Source organism: Strongylocentrotus purpuratus, unplaced genomic scaffold, assembly GCF_000002235.5.
Source record: "Strongylocentrotus purpuratus isolate Spur 01 unplaced genomic scaffold, Spur_5.0 spur5_scaffold_3, whole genome shotgun sequence".
Classification (NCBI taxonomy): domain Eukaryota; kingdom Metazoa; phylum Echinodermata; class Echinoidea; order Camarodonta; family Strongylocentrotidae; genus Strongylocentrotus; species Strongylocentrotus purpuratus.
The window spans coordinates 27,744,654-27,767,569 of NW_022145609.1; the positions used below are offsets into that span (position 1 = coordinate 27,744,654).

General features: G+C 38.5%; 2 protein-coding genes across 2 annotated transcripts; both read right to left on the reverse strand.

Annotated features, from left to right (window-relative positions):
- Window positions 1–681: 681 nt before the first annotated feature.
- On the reverse strand, window positions 682–2,720 carry LOC580298 (transmembrane protein 53). The gene has a single exon (XM_011681116.2). It carries the CDS (start codon window positions 1,752–1,754, stop codon window positions 852–854), a length of 903 nt encoding a protein of 300 aa, XP_011679418.1. The 5' UTR covers window positions 1,755–2,720; the 3' UTR covers window positions 682–851.
- A 10,042-nt stretch (window positions 2,721–12,762) lies between these two features.
- On the reverse strand, window positions 12,763–19,487 carry LOC100891216. Its single transcript, XM_003726493.3, has 4 exons — window positions 19,459–19,487; window positions 17,188–17,269; window positions 16,070–16,252; window positions 12,763–13,923 (listed from the first exon to the last, which is right to left on the reverse strand). The coding sequence occupies exons 2-4, from the start codon at window positions 17,267–17,269 to the stop codon at window positions 13,601–13,603; spliced, it is 588 nt and encodes a 195-aa protein (XP_003726541.2). The 5' UTR covers window positions 19,459–19,487; the 3' UTR covers window positions 12,763–13,600.
- Window positions 19,488–22,916: the final 3,429 nt, after the last annotated feature.

A 22,916-nucleotide genomic window follows, 5' to 3' on the forward strand; every position in this document is an offset into this window, starting at 1 on the left:
GAGTGTGATACAAGAATATATTGCTCGAGCTATGACAATATTGAACGAGTCGGAGACAAGTCCAATATTGTCATAGCGAGAGCAATATAATTTTGTATCACACGAAAACAAAGCCGTATAATATTATCATTATTATCTATATCAGGCTGACTAGCAAAATAACAAAATTTGACTTACCTCAGTAAATATGGCTTTTTTGTGCGTGATTATATCAATAGTTTACGTTCCCAGATGACTGAGCAATACGAAAACAATATTGGTCAGTCATCCGGGTAGGCGAGTACTGCGCTAAAGATATTGAATACACTGATTTATTGAAAACCACTTGGAAGCCTTTTATAGATAATAATGAAATTATTGTAGTATCTACCATGTACATGTACACATGTACATTTAACATCTGAACATTTTACAATTTACTGAATAGTCTCTAGTACCTTTTAGTTTAAATCACAATTTCCAAAATGTAATAAATATTTAAGAGATGTATTTTAATTGGGCGAAAATAAAGAATACTGTTGTACAGCTGTACATATTCACAATAGAAACTAAAGTATGTACATGCATACATGCCAACATTTGAAAATCAGAAATCTGTACAAATTATGCTATTTTCAAAAAAAAAAGAGGAACAATCCTAAATCTCCTATTCAATACTACAGACAAATTTGTACAGGAAGAGGAACACCTGCATTAAAATGATAATTATCTTCTCCCCAAAAGAGGAATGTTCCTCTTTAATCTGAAAAGTTGGCATGTATGTACATGTACCGGTATAGATTGATGTACAACATGTAAGCAAAAATGTAAGAGCACACAAAGGGAAAACAAAGCCATTAAAACCCCAAATTTTAGACATCACTTTCAAAACAATCAATACCCCTTAAAACAAGATCCAAACACGCATCTACATATTCATCATGGTGTTTAGCAAGATGCTCTAAATGATCAGTGTCCTCCCAAAATGCCTCAGTGATGTCACAGCCTTGCTTCCTCCGCTTTGTGATGATGTCCTGAATGTCCTTGTACCATGTGATGCAATCCGCTTTAGAGTAGATGAAGAGCTGTGGGCAGGGCATCTTGTCATTGGCGATGGCTGGTATGTAGGAATTCATGAGGCTGGTGGCTTCCCAGAAGTTTGGAAAGACAGTATGCTTGAACATGAGCCACAGCCAAGACGGTGCAATCTTGAGGTAGGACATATACCAGGGCTGAGATTGCCTGTCAGACGAGAAGAGACAATAGGCCTGCAATTCTGACCAGAAGGTGGGCCGGCAGGGAGCGCTGTCCCAGATCACGCCACAAATCTTCAGAGCCGCAAACACTCCGGGATCACGCCCATTCAGCAGCTCTGAAATCGCGCGGTAGATGTATCCCCCACCGTTGCTGAACAAGTGGAAGAAGATTGGATTTTCCTCCAGGCCCAAATCGAAGAACGCTTCCAGGACCTTAACAGCAATGAAATTCACTCCTCCAAGCTTTCCCTCAAACAAGTATTCCCCAGGAAGAACGTACCGGATGGTGACAAAGCCCTCTGACTGGTAAATTGCGCTGTATTTGGCAAGGTCTTTATCATCGGCACCACACCATCCTAGGAGGAAGATGACTGGTTCTTTGTCTGGACTACTTCTTTCAATCGATTCCACATCTCCTGTAGCGGCTGCAGCTTCAGCTCCTGCACTTCGTCTCTGAGCCCTTGTACAGGTTGAAAACTTAGTAGGGAAAGTAACATGATATTCAAGTTCGTCAGCCATTGTTTGAATGCACTGCAGAAGTTCAGACTCTGGCAAGATGTAAATGCGGTAGACTAGATCTTGTTGTATCTGTCTAATGTTAGGACGTTAGTGGTTTATCCAGCATTCCTTAATTGAACTAAATGACTCCAATGGCTAACATTAGCTTCAAGCAATATTACTTATTAGCCCACCAAAATGCAGTCCACTATAATATCATCCAAAAGTAAAACTGAGACTGTAGCACCAAGTAACAGGATCTAACATTAAGCCGTTTGTTATTCAGTGAACATTTAAATTCAACAGAGTCAAATGCCAAAGGCAAAGCATCATACTTCATACGGACCGAGTCCGCCCAACTGACTCAGTCATACTCATCATAGACATACATGTAGCTGTTCATCGTAATCTCAAAATAACTTCTCTTCCTCTTGAAATTACTGAGTTATATTTAGCGACAGTAGGCCTACTTGATGCCGAATCCAGCCATCTAGAGATAAGATTAAGACTTTCTTGGATTCTTTTCCTGCTAAATACTCTGAAGAAGAGTTTTGACTGGAGGTGGAGTTTTGACTTACAGGCAGTCTTGTTCGGGCCGGGTCAGCGCGCAGCGAAGGACGTGCAAGTTCGGCGGAGTCTCCCTCCTATGATGTAGCTCTAGCTAGCTCCTCGGCCGCGGCCTCCGATCGACGTAGTGGTAGTGCAGTGTGAGCGATGAGCTGCCATTCGCGTATTCGTGCAGTGTAACAACACTCAACTGTCAATTAGACTATATTTGTTCAGCAGTCACAGCCATAGTATTTTCACGTCCAAAGCATACTTTTATTGTCGGTCAAGCTCTTTAATTGTTCACGTAATTCACAGTCGATAATTTATACAAGCAGGCCTCAGAAATAACTGATAACTGATAACGTTAATTTAACTTACAAACTGTGTAGCAAAATGGATTTTCTTCATCACTGGGCAACAAGGTACGCTATTTCTGATAGTACGGTGTCTCCAATAAGACAAATATATCTTTTTTTTAGATGAATTAGACATTTATGTGGGGGTTATTATTTTTAGTGATTCACTGAGTGCACTTATTGCATTACAACAACAGAAGGACGAATCTTTTATTCTGGAAATTCTCACCATGACTACTCACTTAAAGAATAAAGGAGTTGATATATATGTAGAGTGGATACCTGGACATTGTGGAATAAAAGGGAACGAGATGGCGGATTTCCACGCAAAGGCCGCATTAGTAAAGAAAATAGAAGTCAATAATAATCTAAATATGTCAGAAATGAAAAGCTTAATTACTACAAGTTCCAAACTCCTTTGGCAAGAAAGGTGGAACAAAACCAACTCGTATTTGAAAACATATCAAAAAGATGTTAATAAACCATATATATGTTCATTAGAGAGACAACATTCAACAATAATTCATCGACTCCGCTTTGGAGTCCTTGGACTTAACCAGGATCTCCTCAGATTGGGAATTCATGCTATTGGTTTCTGTAATAGATGCCCCAGTGAAATAGAGACTGTAAAACATTTTTTAGTACATTGCCCTAACTATATTATAGTAAGGGCTATGTTTTTAACAGAAATTAACGAATCCCAACCTGAAAAAATTATGGAATACTTAAAAAAGAGTGAGTCCAGTATACAAAAAGCTATTGTACGGTTCTTTCTCAGAACGAAACGGTTCCCTATCAGGAAGTAATACCTCCCTTGATGAACAGTAAAATATAATACAATATTATAAATATGCTAAATTACACTCAGTACATTAAAAATATAATAACATAATGTAATAAGAAAATAAAATAAGAACAGTAAAACATAATACAATATTATAAATATGTTAAATTACACTCAGTGCATTAAAAATATAATAACATAATGTAATAAGAAAATAAAATAAGAATAGTAAAACATTATACAATATTATAATATGCTAAATTACACTCAGTACATTAAAAATATAATAACAATCATAATGTAATAAGAAAATGAAATAAGAACAGTAAAACATAATACGATATTAAAAATATGTTAAATTACACTCAGTACATTAAAAATATAATAACATAATGTATTAAGAAAATAAAATAAGAAAAAGTAACAACAATGATAAAAGGTATGATAAGATTACTGAATATAGAAGCTTGTGTAGGTGCTATCTTATATACATATTTATGTATGGTGTGTATGTGATATAACAAATAATCTGCACGTACTGTTAAGAAACACTAACAAAGCCCATGAATGTTTTGCTTACGATATTATTTTACGATACTATCTTAAAAGATAGATAAATATAAAACGAAATAAATATATTTTTTTAAAATCCAAAATTGAGAGATATAACACGTGCCGTAAAGTAATTTGGCGACAATAGTCAAATCACTGACTAATCGCCAATAACTCAAAACACAACAACAACAACAATGGTTGCTTCCGGTTCCCCCCCCCCCCCCCCGAGAACTACAAAATATGATGATAATATTAATAATGATAATGATAATAATAATGATGATAATATTAATACTAATAATAATAATGATAATGATAATACATGTAGGTCTAATCATAATAATAATGGTAACAATAATAATAATAAAAACAATAATATGAAATAAATAATCGTATTTTGTAATAATAATGATCGATGGTCCGAATGCATATTGGAAAAGGGGGATTGGGGTGAGTGTAACCATGGACCCAGGAGCGTATCCAAAGGGGGGGGGGGGGGGTGGGGTGCGACACCGCCCCCCACCTTTCAGGATATTGTCGGTAAAATTGCGCTGCCGTCGGGAAAAAAGAGAAAAGGAGGAGGGAAAAAAGAGAGGGAAAGGAAAAGAAAAAAAGAAAAGGAAAGAGAGAGGAAAGAAAGAGGGAGGAGAGGAAAGAAAGGAAAAGAAAGAAAAGAAAGAAAAGAAAGAAAAGGGGGAAAAAGATCAAAAGGGAAACAAAAGATACGGGGATGAAATAGAGGAGAGAAAAGGGGAGAGGGGGAGGTAAGAGCCTGAGAGAGGAGGATTGGGATTGTTGTTGGGTGGAGTCGTCTCGTCGAGAGAGCAAGAAAGACACGAATAAATATGTTGCTGTGACAGGTGAGCTGTGTCGGTATTCGCGCTCGATCCTCGTGTACTAACGCAGAAGTTTAAAGTCGGTGAGATGCATATTATACCGGGCGGCCGACCAGTTTTTGTTCCCTATGGACTATGACTTTTTTATCCGCTGTGACGACTTCGAGAGTGACTACGACACTACAATAGTTGTATTTTCTCAAAGATTCACTTTCTTATAATATCAGCTAAAGAAATCAGAGGTTTACAGTTTCGGGGAAACTAAATTCAAACAAGGATTAAGAGTCAACAAGGGTACAACGAATCGTCTTCCTTTCTCTAATATTTTGATGAGATGCCAAAGCATCCGCGCTTCGCGCGAGAGGGGGGAAACTGACAATTAGGGCTTATTAAGGCCGAAAATGGTACAACGAATCGTCTTCTTTCTGTTTATAATTATATGAAACATCAAAACTTCTGCGCTTCGCGCGGTAGTAGGAAAACTGAAATCAGACAAGGATTAAGAGTCGAGAACGATACCAAGAATCGTCTTCCTTTCTCTAATATTTAAGTAAACGTGGAAGTTTCCGCGCTTCGCGCGAGAGGGGGAAACTAAATTCAGACAATAAGGGCTTCTTAAGAGTCGAAAACGGTACAACGAATCGTCTTCTTTTTCTAATAATTTAATGAAACGTCAAAACTTCCGCGCTTTGCGCGGGATGGGGAAACTGAATTCAGACAAGGATTAAGAGTCGAGAACTGTACAACAATTCGTCTTCTTTTCCTAATAATTTAATGAAACGTCTGAGCTTTCGCGAACTTTTTTTAGACCCCTTTTTTCACCTCGATCGATTACATGATTGTATGTCCCCCCCCTAAAAAAACACAACAACAACAACAACAACAACAACAACAACAACAACACATCAAACTCTGGCTACGTGCCTGCTACTACAATGGTTTAACAGGGGGAGAAGAGGTAGATGCTACATAGCCGCATGACACTGCTAGTGCTATATAAGATTGTAAAGTCTGTAATTTTGAACGTCTTTGGTATATACGGACAGACTGGAGATCCAGGTGGTTACTAAAACTGCATCTGTAGAACGACTTTTGTAGGCAATTTTTTTTTTTAATGAATCATTCAAAAGAGTATGGGCCTGCTGCCTGCATGACAAACATCTTGAAGTTTCGTCGCTATTCAAAAAATTAAAAGCTTTATTATCCTTTATTCAGAAGTTTCATGTACAAAATGATAGAGAGGAACATGATTGTGCTTACAGTATAAACAAAGTACATTGTCTCATACATTATAAACACAAACATATTTCAAATATATTATCATATTAAGTATCCTAACTAATATAGTACATATTCAATCAAGTATACAAATTGGGATACAATTTTTCAATTTGGGAGAAGAAAAAAGAATGGGATTTTTTAATATAGAAAATGCATTGTTTCCCTTTACAGAGCCCCCACCGGCAAGCCGCGACAGGCCAAACTTTTCAGCTCGTGAAGGCAGTATTTTCAATCAGTAGAACCACTCCTTCGTAGAACTTGCAAACCGCCAGTCCCCCGATCAAAATTACCAAAGTGGTCCGAACTGTGTAAAATTATTCAATGAGATTGTTTTTTCTGATATCAGCGCACATTTCTATATTCAGTTTGGAAGTCAGAACTCACCCATCAACTGACTTTTGGACAAATATCGATACATACGTTTTTGTTTTTTGTTTAAATGGGGGGGGGGGGGGGGACAAACAAAAGTATATTGCGAGCAGGCGAAGTGCGCGATCCCAAAACAGAGGCGCGTTTGATGTGGACAAACTGTTTGGTATTTATTCATGAATAAATTATATACTAGATCAAATTTACAAATTCGGTCATCTCGTAGTCGTTGCAACATTGTTGTGGTATAAATTTCATTACGAGATAACTTTTGGTTATGTTCAGGCCCCATGCTATGGGAATTATGACAATATTCGGATAGCGAGGTATCAGAATATCGTCATAATCATTTTGGGAATATTAATGGACCTCGCTGCCTGACACTACTCGCTGCCTGACACTACTCGCTTCCAAATTGTGCGAGCAAGCGAAGCGCGCGTGGAAAAAGGTACTATACTATCCCTGAAATGTACTTCCTCATAAAAAATACACAAAGGGATAAATGTTTGGGCAACTTGTGGTTTCTGATTTTTAATTAGTTGACGCTATTCTAGAATTGATATGTTAACATAATCAAAATTCTCCAGCGGCACCCTGGTTTAAAACGCTACTAGATGGTCAAATTTTGAGGGGCAGTTTGACCAGATTGGGAGGGGGGGTATACCTTTTATACCTTTAGAGTGTGATTTTTTTTTGTTCATTTAAAGTAAAACCAAAACTTTTACATAGCCTCTCTATCTCTTTTAAATTGTCTTTCATTTCTATCTCAATTTCTTTCTTTTTCCTCTGATGTGCATTGTGAAACACATTAACCCAAAACTAAAATAAACACCCAGACATCCACATACAAACGAATAATAAAGATAAACTTCTGGTAAAAAAAAAAGAAAATTAATTCTCACAGAATCAAACGAAACTTACACTGAATGTTCAAGATTACAAATAAGTGACATGTGCCAAACAATTTCGGAAGAAAGTGTATATTGGCTGAGTAATGAGCATAGAAAGACAAGGAAATCAAGGTAGTACTAGCCCCGACACCATGTGTGTTGTCCCATATATAGCTTTCTGTGTACAGTGCTTGTTACTTTACCAAGACTCGGCCAAATTTATTATGATTTTGATGACTCCAGAACCTTGCAGTGCACACCAATACTTCATGCTACATGATCAACTGTTTCTCTTTCCACACCTTTTCTTTCACAATGCAATCGCATTACCAGTACTAAAGTTTATCTTTAACATCACGAACAGAATATGAAATGTAAACAACAAGAAAAAAGAAATCGTGAAAGACAATACTAAATTAAATTAAAGGACTTGAAAATGTCTTTTTGTGGGAAAAAAACAACCGTTAGTTGTCGAATCTACTTTAGTGATTGCAATCCATTTAGTAAATAGTCTGATTTTCTGAGACCCTTGTACGGAATGGTCGTACGTGTTTTGCTGCGCAAAGATTCAATCAGTTTAATTTTGGCCATTTCAAAAAGTGGGTTATTGATGTAGTAAAAAAAATGCTCATGGACCCTTTACAGCTCATTTTATGTATGTTATTACCAAAGAAAAATAAGAAGTCAATCAGTCACTCAATAGTATATGACAGTAAAATCTAGAAAATAAGCGGGTTTGCTTGCATAATTTGAAAAATAGTACCCTGCTAACATTTAAATTTCACAGATGGGACATTATGTGACATATTCATCATTCCTGCAAAGTTCTACATAATTTGATGTTGGCTGCAAAAGGGACATAGTATCTTTAAGACAGGAATTTGGCTGCAAATGGGACATCAGTCATATAATGTTATTGTCTTCATAGGCATAACTCGCTTTTTAGCACATAACGAAATCGAAATGATACTTCATGCGTCTAGAGGGCAATCTTAAGCTTTGTCACAAGCTGAATTCGAGAGGCCCGAGAAACAAGCAGATGACATTTTGAAAGGGCAGTTATGAATGCTTAAAGGCTGAGAGTGCTAAATCTACGTCAATTTCAAGTTGGTGAATTGGTCCCCCAAAAAGGAGAAATCATTTAAAATCTATACTACATTTTGAAGATATCCCGTATGGCGTAATGAGCAAAAACGTTGGGGGGGGGGGGGGGGGGGGGGAGAGGCTGACAAAAAAAAAAAATCCGCATCACCCCACTCTTAAATGCAGGCCCCGCTGAACGTTTTTCAAAGTGGGGTCTAGGGGCGAAGCCCCGGCGGAGGTCAAGGGGCGGAGCCCCTGAAGACAATGGGTATGGGCATCAGTGGCGGATCCAGAAATTTCTTACCGGGGGGGGGGGGGCACAAAATGGCATGGGGTGAAATATGTGTAAAACGATGAAGCGACAGAGCGAGGCTTTAGCGGCGAGGCCTCGCGAGGGAGCAAATCGACCAAGCGGGGGTTGGTCTGGGAGGAGGTTCTGACCCCCCCCCCCTCCTTAAGTAGGAAGCATTTGCAATTTTAGAAACACATTAGATGCATTTCAGGCACTTCCTGGAGTAATATGACGTAAAATTGCTTTCTCCCACCCCTCCAAGAGTAGGGATCTTTTGCAATTTAAGAACCACATTTGGTGCATTAATGTTCACTGGCACTTCCTGGAGAAAAAAAAAACGAGGCATAAGTTGGTTAGAACTTAGAGAAAGGTGATCTGTCACGTCGTGAGACGTTGTATATGCTTCGTTGCTGCACAATGCACAAAGCCGGTGGTCCGGTACTTCACAGTAGTACTTGCTAAAATTATCTCGAGTGTAAAAACTGTGTTGTTATCAGGGGCATCGCCAGACATTTTTCAGTGGGGGGAGGGGGGGGGGTGTAGAGAACACCGATTACCGACAAATATATTAATTCAATTCAATTCAATTCAAATATATTTACATTATTTTATTCACGTTTATTTTCTTCCAAACAATACAATTTATACAATTACAAAGTAGGAACATAAATATAATCAAAGAACTTGTATCACAAGGAAGAAGGCGCGAAACCAGGAACTAAGTTATTTTTCAGTTTTTCCCCACCCGCGCGAAGCGCGGAAGCTTTGATACTTCATTAAATTATTAGAGAAAAAAAGACGATCCGTTGTACCGTTCTCGACTCTTAATTCTTGTTCCCCCCTCCTGCGTGAAGCGCAGAAGCTACGACGTTTCATTTTATTATGAGAGAAAGAAGACGATTCGTTGTATCGTGTCCTTGTCGGAATTCAGTTTCCCCCTCCCGCGTAAAGCGCGGAAGTTTGACGTTTCAATAAATTATTAACCTTAATCCTTATCTCAATTCATTTTCGCCTATCCCGCGCGCGCGTTTCCGTTTTACACCCTGCCCTAGGCTTTTCGGCAAGAAATTACACGAAACATGCTGTATCCGAAGTCGAAGTTTGTTTATATCGACGTCAAGAATAGCGAAGCCAAAGCTTATGTACAATTTCAATTGGGGATGCGAGGGTCTTCTTGTTCAAGACGGTTTTCCCGATATATTATTGTTTTGTTATCGCTGGGCTAAATTTTGCGAGCTGATCACGCATCCTCACGCTCTTAGAGTATTGCGTATTAATGGATAAAAATAAATGATACGACTAGGAAGATCAACTAGTTAGTATAGAGAGTTAGCTAGCGCTACGTGACGTTTTCAGAGTTCTGGTGGTGTGCAGAGCGCCGAGGCAAGATGTGGACGACTAGACTCCGAATACCAGTCGGTTTGTAAAATTTTATTGGAGAAAAGCCTAGGGCAGGGTGTAAAACGGAAACGCGCATCCCGCGCGAAGCACGGAAGCTTTCACGTTTCATTGAATTATTAGAGAAAGAAGACGATTCGTTGTATCGTGTCCTTGTCTGAATTCAGTTACCCCCCCCCCCCCCTCCCGCGCGAAGCGTGAAAACTTTGTCTGAATTTACTGGAGTGTTACATGCTGTACGTATGGAACGTTCTCCCGACAGTACTTGTCGCAGTAGGTTCTGGAAAGGAATTTTTTTTTACTAGTGTTTCTGTGAGTGGCCACTATTAGGCCCATTAGAGACTATAAAAAAAACATATGCTCTTCCTAGCTATTGGGAATGTGTCGCAACAGAAATGGAGAAGCGCGCATTTTGTTGAAAATCACGTGATATCACGAACATTTATACATCACTTGTATGGAATAGAAATAAGTCATGGTTTAATTTTATTGGGGTGGGGGGGGGGGGGGGGGGCTTGGGCCCCTCAAAACGTATAAGGTGCTATCTTGATTTCAACGGCCGGTTCAAAATTATCAAATGTTAGTGAGAACCCACAAATATTAAAATTGTTGTATTTATGGATATTTCAGCCGTCCCTAAACCGATTCCGATCAAACACAGATGATTTTGTCATTTAAATTTTATGTTGTTTCAGATTGGACACTCATTTTTTCATTATCTCACCAAAAAATATATTTTGGGTAGCGCCCTCTGCAACAAAACTCAACTATCCTTTTAATAATCAAATGCTCGTTGCATATTTGTTCTGGTATTCACATTATTTTGTTGAAGGTCCAATATGAGTATAACTGAAAACATTGTGTCTCCCTGTTTAATAGACCTACTCTACCCTCCCCTACTTCTGTCGTCAATCCGATATACACAGCTTTCCAATCTCTAGATATTATACTTGTGTGAATTCCATATTTTACCCTCTCTCTCTCTCTCTCTCTTCCTCTCTCCCTCCTTCTCTCTCTCTTTCTCCCTTCTCTCTCTCTCTCTCTCTCTGTCCCTCTCTCTCTCTCTATCTCTCTCTCCCTCCCTCTCTCTCTCTCTCTCTCTCGCGGCCTTCTCTTTCCCCCTTTCCTTTTTTTCCAAGAAAAAAAATGTACATTGATAAGGAGGAAGATATTGATAAACATTTTCAGGCAATAAGTACGATAATACATAGAGAGAGAGAGAGAGAGAGAGAGAGAGAGAGAGAGAGAGGTGGAGAGAGGTGGAGAGAGGGGGAAGAGAAGAGGGGATGATTAATGTGTCATCTTTCAAACATGCTGTGTCACGTAACAAACGTCACAAAAAACATTGATAAATCATTTAAGCGTAATGTTCAAAAAACGGATTTCACCATCAAGACAAATAAGTGCATCCCTATTTCCCTCCTTCTCTCTCTCACACCTTCTTTCTCCCCCCCCCCCCCTCTCTCTCTCTCTCTCTTTCTCTCGCGGCCTTCTCTTCCCCCTTTCCTTTATTTTCCAAGAAAAAAATGTACGTTGATAAGGAGGAAAATATTGATAAACATTGTCAGACAATAAGTATGATAATATATATATATAGAGAGAGGAGAGAGAGAGAGAGAGAGAGAGAGAGGGATGGGGGAGAACGATTAGTTGTGTTATCATTCATAGCGTAATGTTGAAAAACGGATTTCATCATCGAGACAAATAAGTGCAATCAAATCATTATTTTTCTACGATGATCTATTTAATGAATTAAACAATTTGTCTATGAACCGTGAACTTTACAAATATATGTTAATCTTGATGACACATAGCTTTACTTTGATTACAGGAGACAAACTAAATTTAACAACTAAACTTTAAATAAGTTATCAAAGCATTCCACTTTTAGCCCCTCCATCTGCTTTTCTCCCTACATTCCCTCGCCTTTCCTTCCTCATCTCTTGACTTAAGTTATCTGAGAGTTTAAGAAAGTACATTAACAGACATTGTGTTTTGCTTTCTATTGTAACGATGATTTTACAACTAATTCTAATAATATACAGTGCACATACAATGTACAAAGTCATGTAAATAGACATTAATCGTGTGAATGCTTACCCGCTTACTACAATTATATCACAGTTCATAATTATGTTCGTATGTTGCAAAAAGTATGAGCATCCCTCTATTAAACTATCTTCCATGATTGTAATAGGACAGAAAACTGAGTGGGAAGAGGAAATTTATTGTTTTTTTATTGGTTGAGAGCTCTTGAAGTGACCAGAAATATTCAACCATTTTAAGGTTGCTCTGAAAAGTACTATTTGGGATAACTATTTGGGAGGTTTTTTCTTCTTCAAACTATATTATTTAAATACAGTATCAACAATTTAAATAATTTTTTTCTTCATTTTAATGAACTTTCAGTATTAAATCCTCACTGTCCTACTTGTAGCTATTCGCTCCCTCTTTATAGAAAAGTTCCCCAATCGGTGCCTGTTGGTCCCCCATGATCCACTATTTCTTATGTTAGTTGAGAGCTGAGTTGATGAGATAGCCACTTGTCAGTGATCTCGCTGTGCGGTCTAATCCCTCTTGGCCAAACTAGTGAACATAAGCTTTAAAACCAAAATGTCTAAAACGTTTTAAAACAAAATCTTAATAATGTTAAAACATGGTCTTACAATAATTCCTTGTTCTTGAATGAAAAGAAAACACAAGTAATTCATGTTTCCTCACGATTTCGCCAAACTGAATGCCCTGCAATATTGCTGGAAGGCCATGTTTTACAACCGTCAGAAATCGTTCGAAATGTAGGTGTTATATTTGGCAAACATTTATTACTGACTGATCAAGTAAGTAAGGTTTGCCGTGCAGTCTCCTTCTCTTTATATAAAATAGGACAAATTAGGTGTTACTTAGCTGAGAAACTGACAGAACGACTAGTTCATATTCTTATAATGTGTCATATCAATAACTGTAATGCTCTTCTCTACAATCTACCTGAAAAGCAACTGAATCGAATCCAAGAATCCAAAATTCTGCCGCACGGCTTGTTACGAGATCTTGTTCAAGTGAACATAATCTCCCCTATTCTGAAAAAAAACTACACTGGTTACTTGTCCCCGCTAGAATTGAGTACAAGAACTGTTTTAACCTTTAAGTGCCTGAAAGGATTAAGTCCTTCTTATTTATCGGAATTACTTAACCTATTTGTTCCAAACAGAACCCTCAGATCTTCCCAAAAGTCTCTCCTCACCATTCCACAAATAAATTCTAAATTCTACGGGTCTCGCTCTTACCGGAAAATCTAAGAAAACTGTGATACTGTTGACAACTTTTAGGCGCGTCTTAAAACATTTCTTTTCAAAAATACTTTCCAATGTTAACGAGAGGCAGTATGTTGAGCACATCTCACTCTTCTTATGTAATTCTATCCACCTTTCCTTCTTACTCTTTCTTACAGCGCATATAGACATATTGTGATATGCGCTATGTTGTACAAGTGCTGAGTACTTCGACGTACTTGAATACGCCAGCACAACTTCCGTCACTTGGATCATTGCCTAAGCCATTAGGTGATGGCCCATCGCCTGTAGGAACCGTACAAGTTACCATGCCGTTACACAGGGTTTCGACGATATCGGTGGCTTCCGTTGATAAACAGGTGGTCGAGCTTGTTAGACTGGGGTCGATACCATCAGTACAAGTGGTCGTATCTAGACGGCCATACGTAACTCCGACGATAAGTATTTCTTGGCCAGCTGGACACGTAATAACAGGATTGACAGCATTTTCACATGCAAGTGTTACAGCTACATAGGTGCATGCAGCGATAGAGGGAGAGAGGGAGAGAGGGAGAGAGAAAGAGAGAGAGAAAGAGAGAGAGAGAGAGAGAGAGAGAGAGAGAGGGGGGGGGGGGTAAAAAAAAAGTATAAAATAATTTACATGTTTATGAATTGAAACACAATTAACATTTTGTTATTCTACACCTCTTTGATTCTGAGTTTATAATTTACTGTTGGGCAAATTGCCATAAAGACTTGCTGGAAAAAAAGAAGTTTTCTTTCTTCTTCTTCTTCTTATTTTTTCAAGGTGAAAGTATCCCTTGTAATAAATGTTGTAAAAGATCATAATTTTAAACTTTAAGCATGATGGCAAAATAATCATTATTAGCAATTTGCAGTCACTATTCTTTCAGTCTTGAATGTTATGTTATTGTCTTATTCACCCCATTTGTTGTTTATAAAATGAGGGCTTTAATTTTGACTCATAGACAGAAAGCACTTAGTCTTTTATCTGAAATTTTGTACATACTTTCATGAACCCATCTTGCTGCAGCAGATAGTTTTAAGATAAGTTTCTTTAATGGCAAGTAAAGGTGAATAAAAGGTAGCTTGGCGTAATTACTATACATGTATATTGGTGTGTGTTATAAGATACAGATATAGTGAAGCGTGACACGCTTACGCGCCATTCCTTGTTTTCTTCAGTAACTCGCTGCTTATCTAGCTACTCTTTTGGATTTAGCATGGAGTCCTCTTCTATGCTTAATAAAAATTACAATTAATAAATGATACGTATTTGTAAAGCTTAGATCGTCCTCTTTCATTTGATGCAACTCATATGATCCATATTTCACGCATGAGTGATTAAAAGCAATTTAAGTAGAGGTTACCAAAAAGTCATTTGGCGGGCGGTGTTTAAATTTTACAAAGAAAATCACATTTTTAAAAAGTTCATTTTCTGCCCTTTCATATGACACCTCAATCAGGAAAAATGAGCCAGGAATAACAAAGTTGTTTTTGCATGGCTGATCGACAACAAACTGGAGTTAAGTCTTTCGCTTTCGTCAACTCTGTTTGCTGCTACGGCAGGCAGCCAGTGAAAACAAATTCGATTAATCAAATTATGGAAATGCAAGCATTACTTTAACCCCCCCCCCCCTATCCTCTGGGAACGGAGAGACCTGATTGAGGCGTCATATGAAAGGGCAAAATATGAACTTTCTAGAAATGTGATTTTTCTCTGTGAAATTCAGATACTGCCCGCCAAATGACCCTTTGGTATCCTCTCTTCAAATCGCTTTCAATCGCTAATGCGTGAAATATACATCATACGAGTTGCTTCAAATGAAAGAGGAAGAGGATCTAAGCTTTACAAATATTTGTAATTTATTAATTATAATTGTGATTAAGCTATGATAAAACATCGATAATTCTCGGTTTCATTTTTTCTGGGACGCACTGTATGACGCACTGTTGGCAATTGACGATCAGATGGCGATGTGCAAAAACAGTACGGTAGGGCAGGCCAGTGGCGGATCCAGGGGGGGGGGGGCCCGGGGGGCCCGGGGGGCCCCCCCCCCCCCCTTGAGAAAAAAAATCATGTAAAATCACGTGATTTTTACCTTTTGGGGGGTTGGGCCCCCCCCCCCCTGGCGCTCAAGGGGGGGGGGGGGTGCAAATTGAAATTTTTTTGAGGATCAAAAAAAAAAAAAATGTGCTACCCCCCCCCCCCCCCCACCCCCCCCCCCCCCCCCCCCCCCCCCCCCCCCCCCCCCCCCCCCCCCCCCCCCCCCACTGAGCGAATTTTTGGCCGGCGCGTTTTTCAAATTTTCGGGAGCAAAAAAAAAAAAAAGTTGGGCCCCCTCCCCTAAGAAATCCTGGATCCGCGCCTGGGGCAGGCCAGGAACTTCACCAGTTCAGTATCGCTCTGTTTCACATTAGGCAAAATGTCTACTTCCTTATTACCTGCGCTTATTAGTGCTGTGAAGGAAACAACCACATACGCCAGAAATTCCTTGTTTGCTCTGTACATTTGATTAAAGTTTTTTTTGTTTGTTTTTAATTTTGTTTGGTCACGATATCACCATGGCATGGCGCCTCAAAGGCCATATAAGTCGCATCGCAATCATAAGTCGCGGAAAATAACTCCTTGTGTGTACCGGCCATTACTTACATGGAACATCGGGTGGCTGTGCAGTTGTCGTTGGTGCCATTGTCATCTCGACACTGTCTGAGTCAGATGCGTCAGACGAGTCAGACGACCCAGACGAAGAACGCTTGTTACGCTCAAGGACAGCCTTTCTTGCTTGACGTTCAGTGAACTCGTCGTCGTCATACACCAGTCCCCGGCCCCCGGCTAAAGTTTTAATCAGAAAGCAACACGTATAAGTATTTTTTTTCCTAAAGGTATTCATTAGCTATAACGTGAGACGCTTATTGTTTGCTATCATTTGTGTTTGCTATCCATGTAACATAGATGTAGGGGAGAATGGGGACAATAATATTGTAACATTTTTTTTCCAAGTCTGACATATCAACTTGTTAAAAGTTTAATACTTACTTAAAGGCATATGAAATGAAAGATGCATATCTTGGCTTGAATTATGAATAGGTTTGGGTTAAGTAAAACAGGTTTAATATTTGATCATTTCAAACCCGGAAGTCAAGTATTGCAATTGCCCCCACAACACGGGGCAATTGTAACACATCCATGGGGCAATTGTAACACACCCATGGGGCAGTTGTAACCACATACAATAGACCAGTTTGTAGTTAGCACATGCAGTCAGTGGCGGATCCAGGGGGAGGGGGCGGGGGTCCCGGCCCCCCCCCTTGAAAAAAAAATCATGTAAAAACACGTGATTTTTACCTTTTTTTTCGGGGGGGGGGGTGCAAATTTTTAAATTATCGAGGACCCCCCAAAAAAATGTGCTCACTACCCCCCCCCCCCCCCCAACTGAGCGACTTTTCGGCCGGCGCGATAAAATTTTCGGGAGCAAAAAATATATATATATAGTGCTCACTCGCGACACGGAAACAGTCCAGGCAGTTGACTAGATAAACAGTTGAAATGATCATGGAATTCTATTTCTGAACCCGAGGCAATATAGTGCCTTCGTTACCTCGGGATGCAGAGCGTAGGAACCCTATATATGCTAAGAAATGATGTGCCTAATTGACATAATTTTTGACAGGGGCTATATACGGACTAGTTTATTTAGAAATAATCTTTGAATCGGAGTGAACTTCCTGACAGTAAAAAAAATGGACTTATTAGCCAAATTTACTTACCGCTTCTACCATGCACCATCATTTGGTCCATCATAAGGCACGTTAAAGCCAGAAAAACGACCGTAAACCTGAAAAGCGCCATCTGGGGTTATGTGCATGGAGGTAAAAAATAATATACAGTACATTCAAATTGATGGTCTATTTATTCTTGTCCACAAATGTGAAATTATGCCATTCACCAGCAAAAGTTGGCAATACAGAAAATCAAGACAAAAAGATGAAATTACAATAGAAACACATACAAAATTATATACATGCGAACAACCAAACCAATATCATCTGTTCACATAACCAAAGAGGTCTAACTTATCGCAAAGACTCCTGAAAAATCACCCTAAGACAATCTCAATAGCCTTGTTCGTCACCTTTTGAAATGTGCGGACTATCAATCGCTTCAAATCCAGACTTGAGAACTGGTGGAAAGAAGCCCCAGATGAATATGATGACAACCCCAACCAAAGGAAACCATGGATAGGAACATCAGTCTAAAGACTGAATAATCCTGGATCAAGTGAGTTACAAATAAGTTATTACAGTGATGAATTACATAATCGGAGCTTGATTTTATATGTAATATTTAATACAGTTATCTAAAGTCTTTGCACACAATTATGCACATATTGCAATAGAAATCCTTATTTTTCAGCAAGGACTACAGCAAGAGATTTGTAAAAATGTGAGCGAATTCGGATGAACACTTAGAAATTTAGCCATTTTTGCAGAACTTGTGTAGGCCTAATTTCTAGAAATGTCACCTTGAAGTCTTTCATGATCATGTAACCCGGTACAAATAGCGTACAATTACAGACCATCTTTCTTATCCGCATATTGAGTTGCCCCTACACAAACAAAATGGCTGCAATTAGAGTTTTCCTAAATTTCACCACCAAGCAGTATGTTATATTGTAACGTGATAATTTTAATCAATTTCAGAACGTAAAACGAATTGGAGAATATTATTGTGCCCAGTACAGTCGACCAATCCGCCAATTAGAGATTTAGTGATATCAGCTTTCGAACATTCACAATTTTCCAACTTGTCCAACGCACCTTGCATTACACTTTTTCAATGAAGTTTTCCGTTCCTACAGAGGAACAACCATATTTGAAGTTCGAATTTTATTTGTTCCACATTTACATAAAAACAATTCAGATTCATACTAACAGAACAGTAACAAAACCGTACTACTAAAATAAAGTATAATGTATGGTCAAGAAGCAAGGTGTTTCGAGGACAATGTAAATAAAAATATATTTGGACGGGAGAATTAAGAATCAAGGACAAGGAAATGCGTTATGTTCTAAGTGATATTTAGCACTATTTCATGGAGCCTATATATATGAGGAAAGCTACCCTCCAAATTTCCCGGACAAACATCCTTAGACAAATGCCCCTAGGACAATTATTCCCGGACAACTACTCCATCGTAAAAGTAATGTCACCAAAATTGCTTTTGACAGAGATACTTTTCCTATAAGGGGATAGTCCGAGGTAACTGTCCTCGGTGAAAAGTCGTCTTAGAGAGAATTCGATCGGGTGAAACTGTCAAGGATCGTAGTCAATGAAGTATTTCAAACTTATTTAAAAACTTGTGAGAAATACAATAATGAATTGCCGCAGTGAGTGACCAGAAGATAAATGCTGAGTGAATGAACAGAGTTGGAAGCGATTTCCTTTTTGTTATTCTCGTTTTGAAAAAAATGCGCGATGAGAAGAAAAAAAATTGGAAGAGGCGTGGTACTGCATTATTCAGATCACAACCTAGCTGAAAAACATGTGATACACAACTAGAGTTATATTTTGTACACTTTCCACTAATTCTAAAATAGGCCTACGACTGTTGAGGTGCTTTCCAATTTGGTTTGATTTCAGTAGAAACGTAAGCTCGCATGTGGTAAACAATTAGTTTCACACTCTTAATTCATGCGACTCTATAATACATTTGACTTGAAATTGAACAAAAGATATGTTTCCTCTATTCAATAGTCTCCTGTACTGATTACTCGTTTGCTACTTGGGATATTGGAAAGAATGGATATGTCCCCATCACAAAAATAAGAGGAAGAATAATTGCCACTTGATCAATGAAGAACGGCAACGTAGTTTTTACATTTTATAAACGAAGATGAATATATAATGTGCAAAATTCCAGATTTTTGTTCACCTTCAATCAGACTTAATCTCATTTTCAACCTTTTGCCTCACTAATAATTATGTCGCAAAAAGAAAAGTGCGCTTCACATGAAGAAAGCAATATAATATCACGTTACCTTGCTCTTTTGAAAAGTCAGATGGATGAAAACCTATGAAAAGTGTGATAGCAGGCTGGGGGAAATCCGAAGAGAATCGAAGATGAGGAGGATAGACCAGCAAAGATTCGACGAATGGTGAGATGCTCATGCCGGCAACCCTTAAATAAGCATCAATGAGAAATATGCCCCCCCCCCCCATTCCCCTGAAACCACAAAGTGCGCATATTAACATCCGCCTAGGTTAATAGCCACAAACTATATTCGAAATTAAAAACATATTTTTGGGGGCGTCATATTTGTTTGCATATTCTGACAGCGTGAATCATTATTTCCTCATCACAATCTCTCGCCTTGCTGGATTGTGTGTGCAAACTTGTTTTTCATGGTCATAGCTTGTCACTTTGGAAACATTGAATTTGAAACAAATTAAACAAGAGTAGTAATTTAGCTAATAATTATATTTACTTGGAGGAAGATCGCTAGTGTAGCAAATTGTCTAACCATCAGTAAACTGTAATTGCGTCAGTTTAAGTGCCAGAAGGATGTTAATGATGTTAACAACTAGGCGTTGTGGCGTGCGCCTGTAATCCAGCTAACAGTGGAAGTTACAAACTGATTCAGCCGAGGACGCAGGTTCGAAACTGAGTCACGTCTTTCGGATGGTGACGTTTAAAGGTCGGTCCCCAGACGCAAATAATCATGTTTGATTGACACACGTCTGTAAAAAACACAATACACACATACACACATGAAATGTTAAATGCATGCTATCCGTTTAACGCCCCCCCCCCCCTTGTGACATCATCTGTCAGTCATCAATCAGCTAACTTGAGAAAGTGGCATGTAACTTTGCCAAAGTTGACCACTTGTTACAATACGTAATACGATAGCAACATATTAGTTGCTATGTCAGACATGTCAGACTAAACTAATATTCTAGAATAGACAATGGTATGTAATTTCCCCCAGCTTAGCACACGTTCATAATAGAATTGCATGCTTCCATATACATATATACAATACATCATCATTGCCTTTGTCTTCCTGGTGATGCTACGGCATGTCTGACACAGCAACTTGTATGTTGCTATTGTATTACGCATTGTAACATGTGGTCGACTTCGGCAAAGATACATACCACTTTCTCAAGTTAGCTCATTGATGACTGACAAATGATGTCACAAGGGGAATGAGATCTGGAGGTTTTTTGGGTGGAGTTTAGCAAGTTTGAAAAACAAATATTTCAAAAAATATTTCAAAATTTATGAAACAAATTCAGAAGTTTACATATCAAAATATGATATGTATGCAGGACTGCACACCAACAGGAATACATTTGTATTTCGATGTCATGTGCCCTGTAGATTTGGCAAATTTTACAAGTAGTGGGTTATTGATGTAGACAAATGATCATGTACCTGTTACAGCTCATATTATGTATGTATACATGTTATTACCAAAGACAAAAATATGTCCGTCAGTTAGTCAATGGTGTCATACAGTGAAGTCTAGAAGGTAAACGGATTTCCTTGCATAATTTGAATACTAGGACAATGGTAATGTTTAAATTTCACAGATAGGACATACATGATTATATTCATAATTCCTGCACAGTTCTACAGAATTTGATGTTGGCTGCAAAAGGGACATAATGGCCCGAATTCACAAAGCAAGGTTTGAGCTCAGACCAAGGTTTGAGCTCAAACCTCCTTTTGTTCTTTACAAACCAGGTTTGTAAAAAACGCGTAAAACGCGTCATATGACGTACGAAAACCAAGGTTTGTTGACAAACCTCCTTGTGAATTCGGGCCAGTATCTTTAACGAATGAAAAATAACAACAAAAAAACAAAGTTTGAATTGGTATGTGAAAACACGTGTAACCTACAAAGTGGTTGATTTAAGCACACGTCAAATTGTGATAAATATTTGCATGTCCTTACCACACCATCCCGCACAAGGATATCTAATTAAAACAATGATTAATACAAAATCACAAAAAATCATACCACGTCATAACTATTGTTCATTTCACCAACGGTGTTTACAACAAACGACTGCAAACAGAGATACCGACTAGAACATTCAACAATCGTGGTTATATTGTTTAGTGATTTGCCATTTCCGATGGATTTGTCAAACCAATTCGATGTTTATTCACATTCTTGTGTATTGGAAACAAACATATATTTGTTAATTTTAATATTAACAGAGACATACTCAGTAACTGATGAATACCACTGCAACAAGCTCCATACGAAATCCCTATGTAAAACATTCATTATCACGTCATCATTGCATCATAATTATCATCATCATCATCATCATTATTATAAATTGTCGATGGTTTTTTTTAAATGAAGGCAGTTTAATAAAGATGATCGACATGCAGTATAACCTCCATAAACGCACTGCACATTGCGTACTCAAAAATCGTTGGATAGTACTGGAAACTTTTACACTTTTTCATCAAAAAAAACATGAAGACTTTTTTTTGGAATAGGCTCAGTAAATGAATCCCACTTGACATCGTTTGATCAATCGTTTGATTAGGATCTACGAGTATATTGTTGTATTATCTAAAATGCACAGGCAAACTCGGACTTCCATATTTAAAATGTCTGTTGGTATTTGGAGGTCATTAATTTTGTACTTGTGGCGTCTTTGCAATGGCATATTGTTATAAAACTAATCGGACATGCAGCTAAAATCTGACACTGTTAAAAGTACAGAAATTCATGGCACGAATGTAAATTGATAGTCACATTGTAGTGACATCAAACGAATGATACGAATGAATGAATTAATGAGTATACTAGTGTATCATTATGGACCTAAGAAATAGCACGTTAAATGTCTGATACCAACATAATCACGTATATTTTAGGAGTCAATAATCTAATTCAGTGTAGTTTGTGTTTCCCATGATGGTATAGGCCTACCAAGAACCTAAATTGAGGATTCACGAGACCGAACGTCCTCTGGTAAACCTTATGACAACTTTTCTGGGTTTGTGGGCCATCGGTCTCGCCGGCTGTGGGTCTACTGGGGTGCCCCCATACGATTTTACATGTGGGTGTTGCCCCCATAAGCAGTAGCTTGGACCTTGTGCTTTCGACAACAATGTCGAAGTCTTATGGATAAATCACCGGACTGTGAACCACCGGGTACGGGGTTCGAATCCCTACCGCAACGTTCTATGACAACATATTAATCTACATTTGCTACACTCGCACTAGATGAGTCAACGGGTACTTGGCAGGAATTAAACTGCTTCAAATAATCGAGCGCCAAAATGGCAGCTATGCTAATGCTGATCGAGGTCGCGTTTGGAGCGCGAAGAGTGTCAAGTTTGAAAGACACGAGCGCGATGCAAGAACCTACTTCTGCTCTTATTATAATTTTAAGGAATGGTTGATATCGAGTACACCAAGCGTTTCGCCGGAGAAAGTATCGGGGAAACCAAAAATCATTCAAC

What these genes read in the sequence shown, in the direction of transcription:
- LOC580298 (XM_011681116.2), bottom strand. Translation starts at nt 1,754, where the DNA reads ATGGCTGACGAACTTGAATATCATGTTACTTTCCCTACTAAGTTTTCA.
- LOC100891216 (XM_003726493.3), bottom strand. Translation starts at nt 17,269, where the DNA reads ATGGCGCTTTTCAGGTTTACGGTCGTTTTTCTGGCTTTAACGTGCCTT. An exon ending in GATGGTGCATGGTAGAAGCG is followed by an intron (nt 16,253 to 17,187) that starts GTAAGTAAATTT and finishes TTAAAACTTTAG; the next exon opens with CCGGGGGCCGGGGACTGGTG. An exon ending in ACAGCCACCCGATGTTCCAT is followed by an intron (nt 13,924 to 16,069) that starts GTAAGTAATGGC and finishes GCACCTATGTAG; the next exon opens with CTGTAACACTTGCATGTGAA.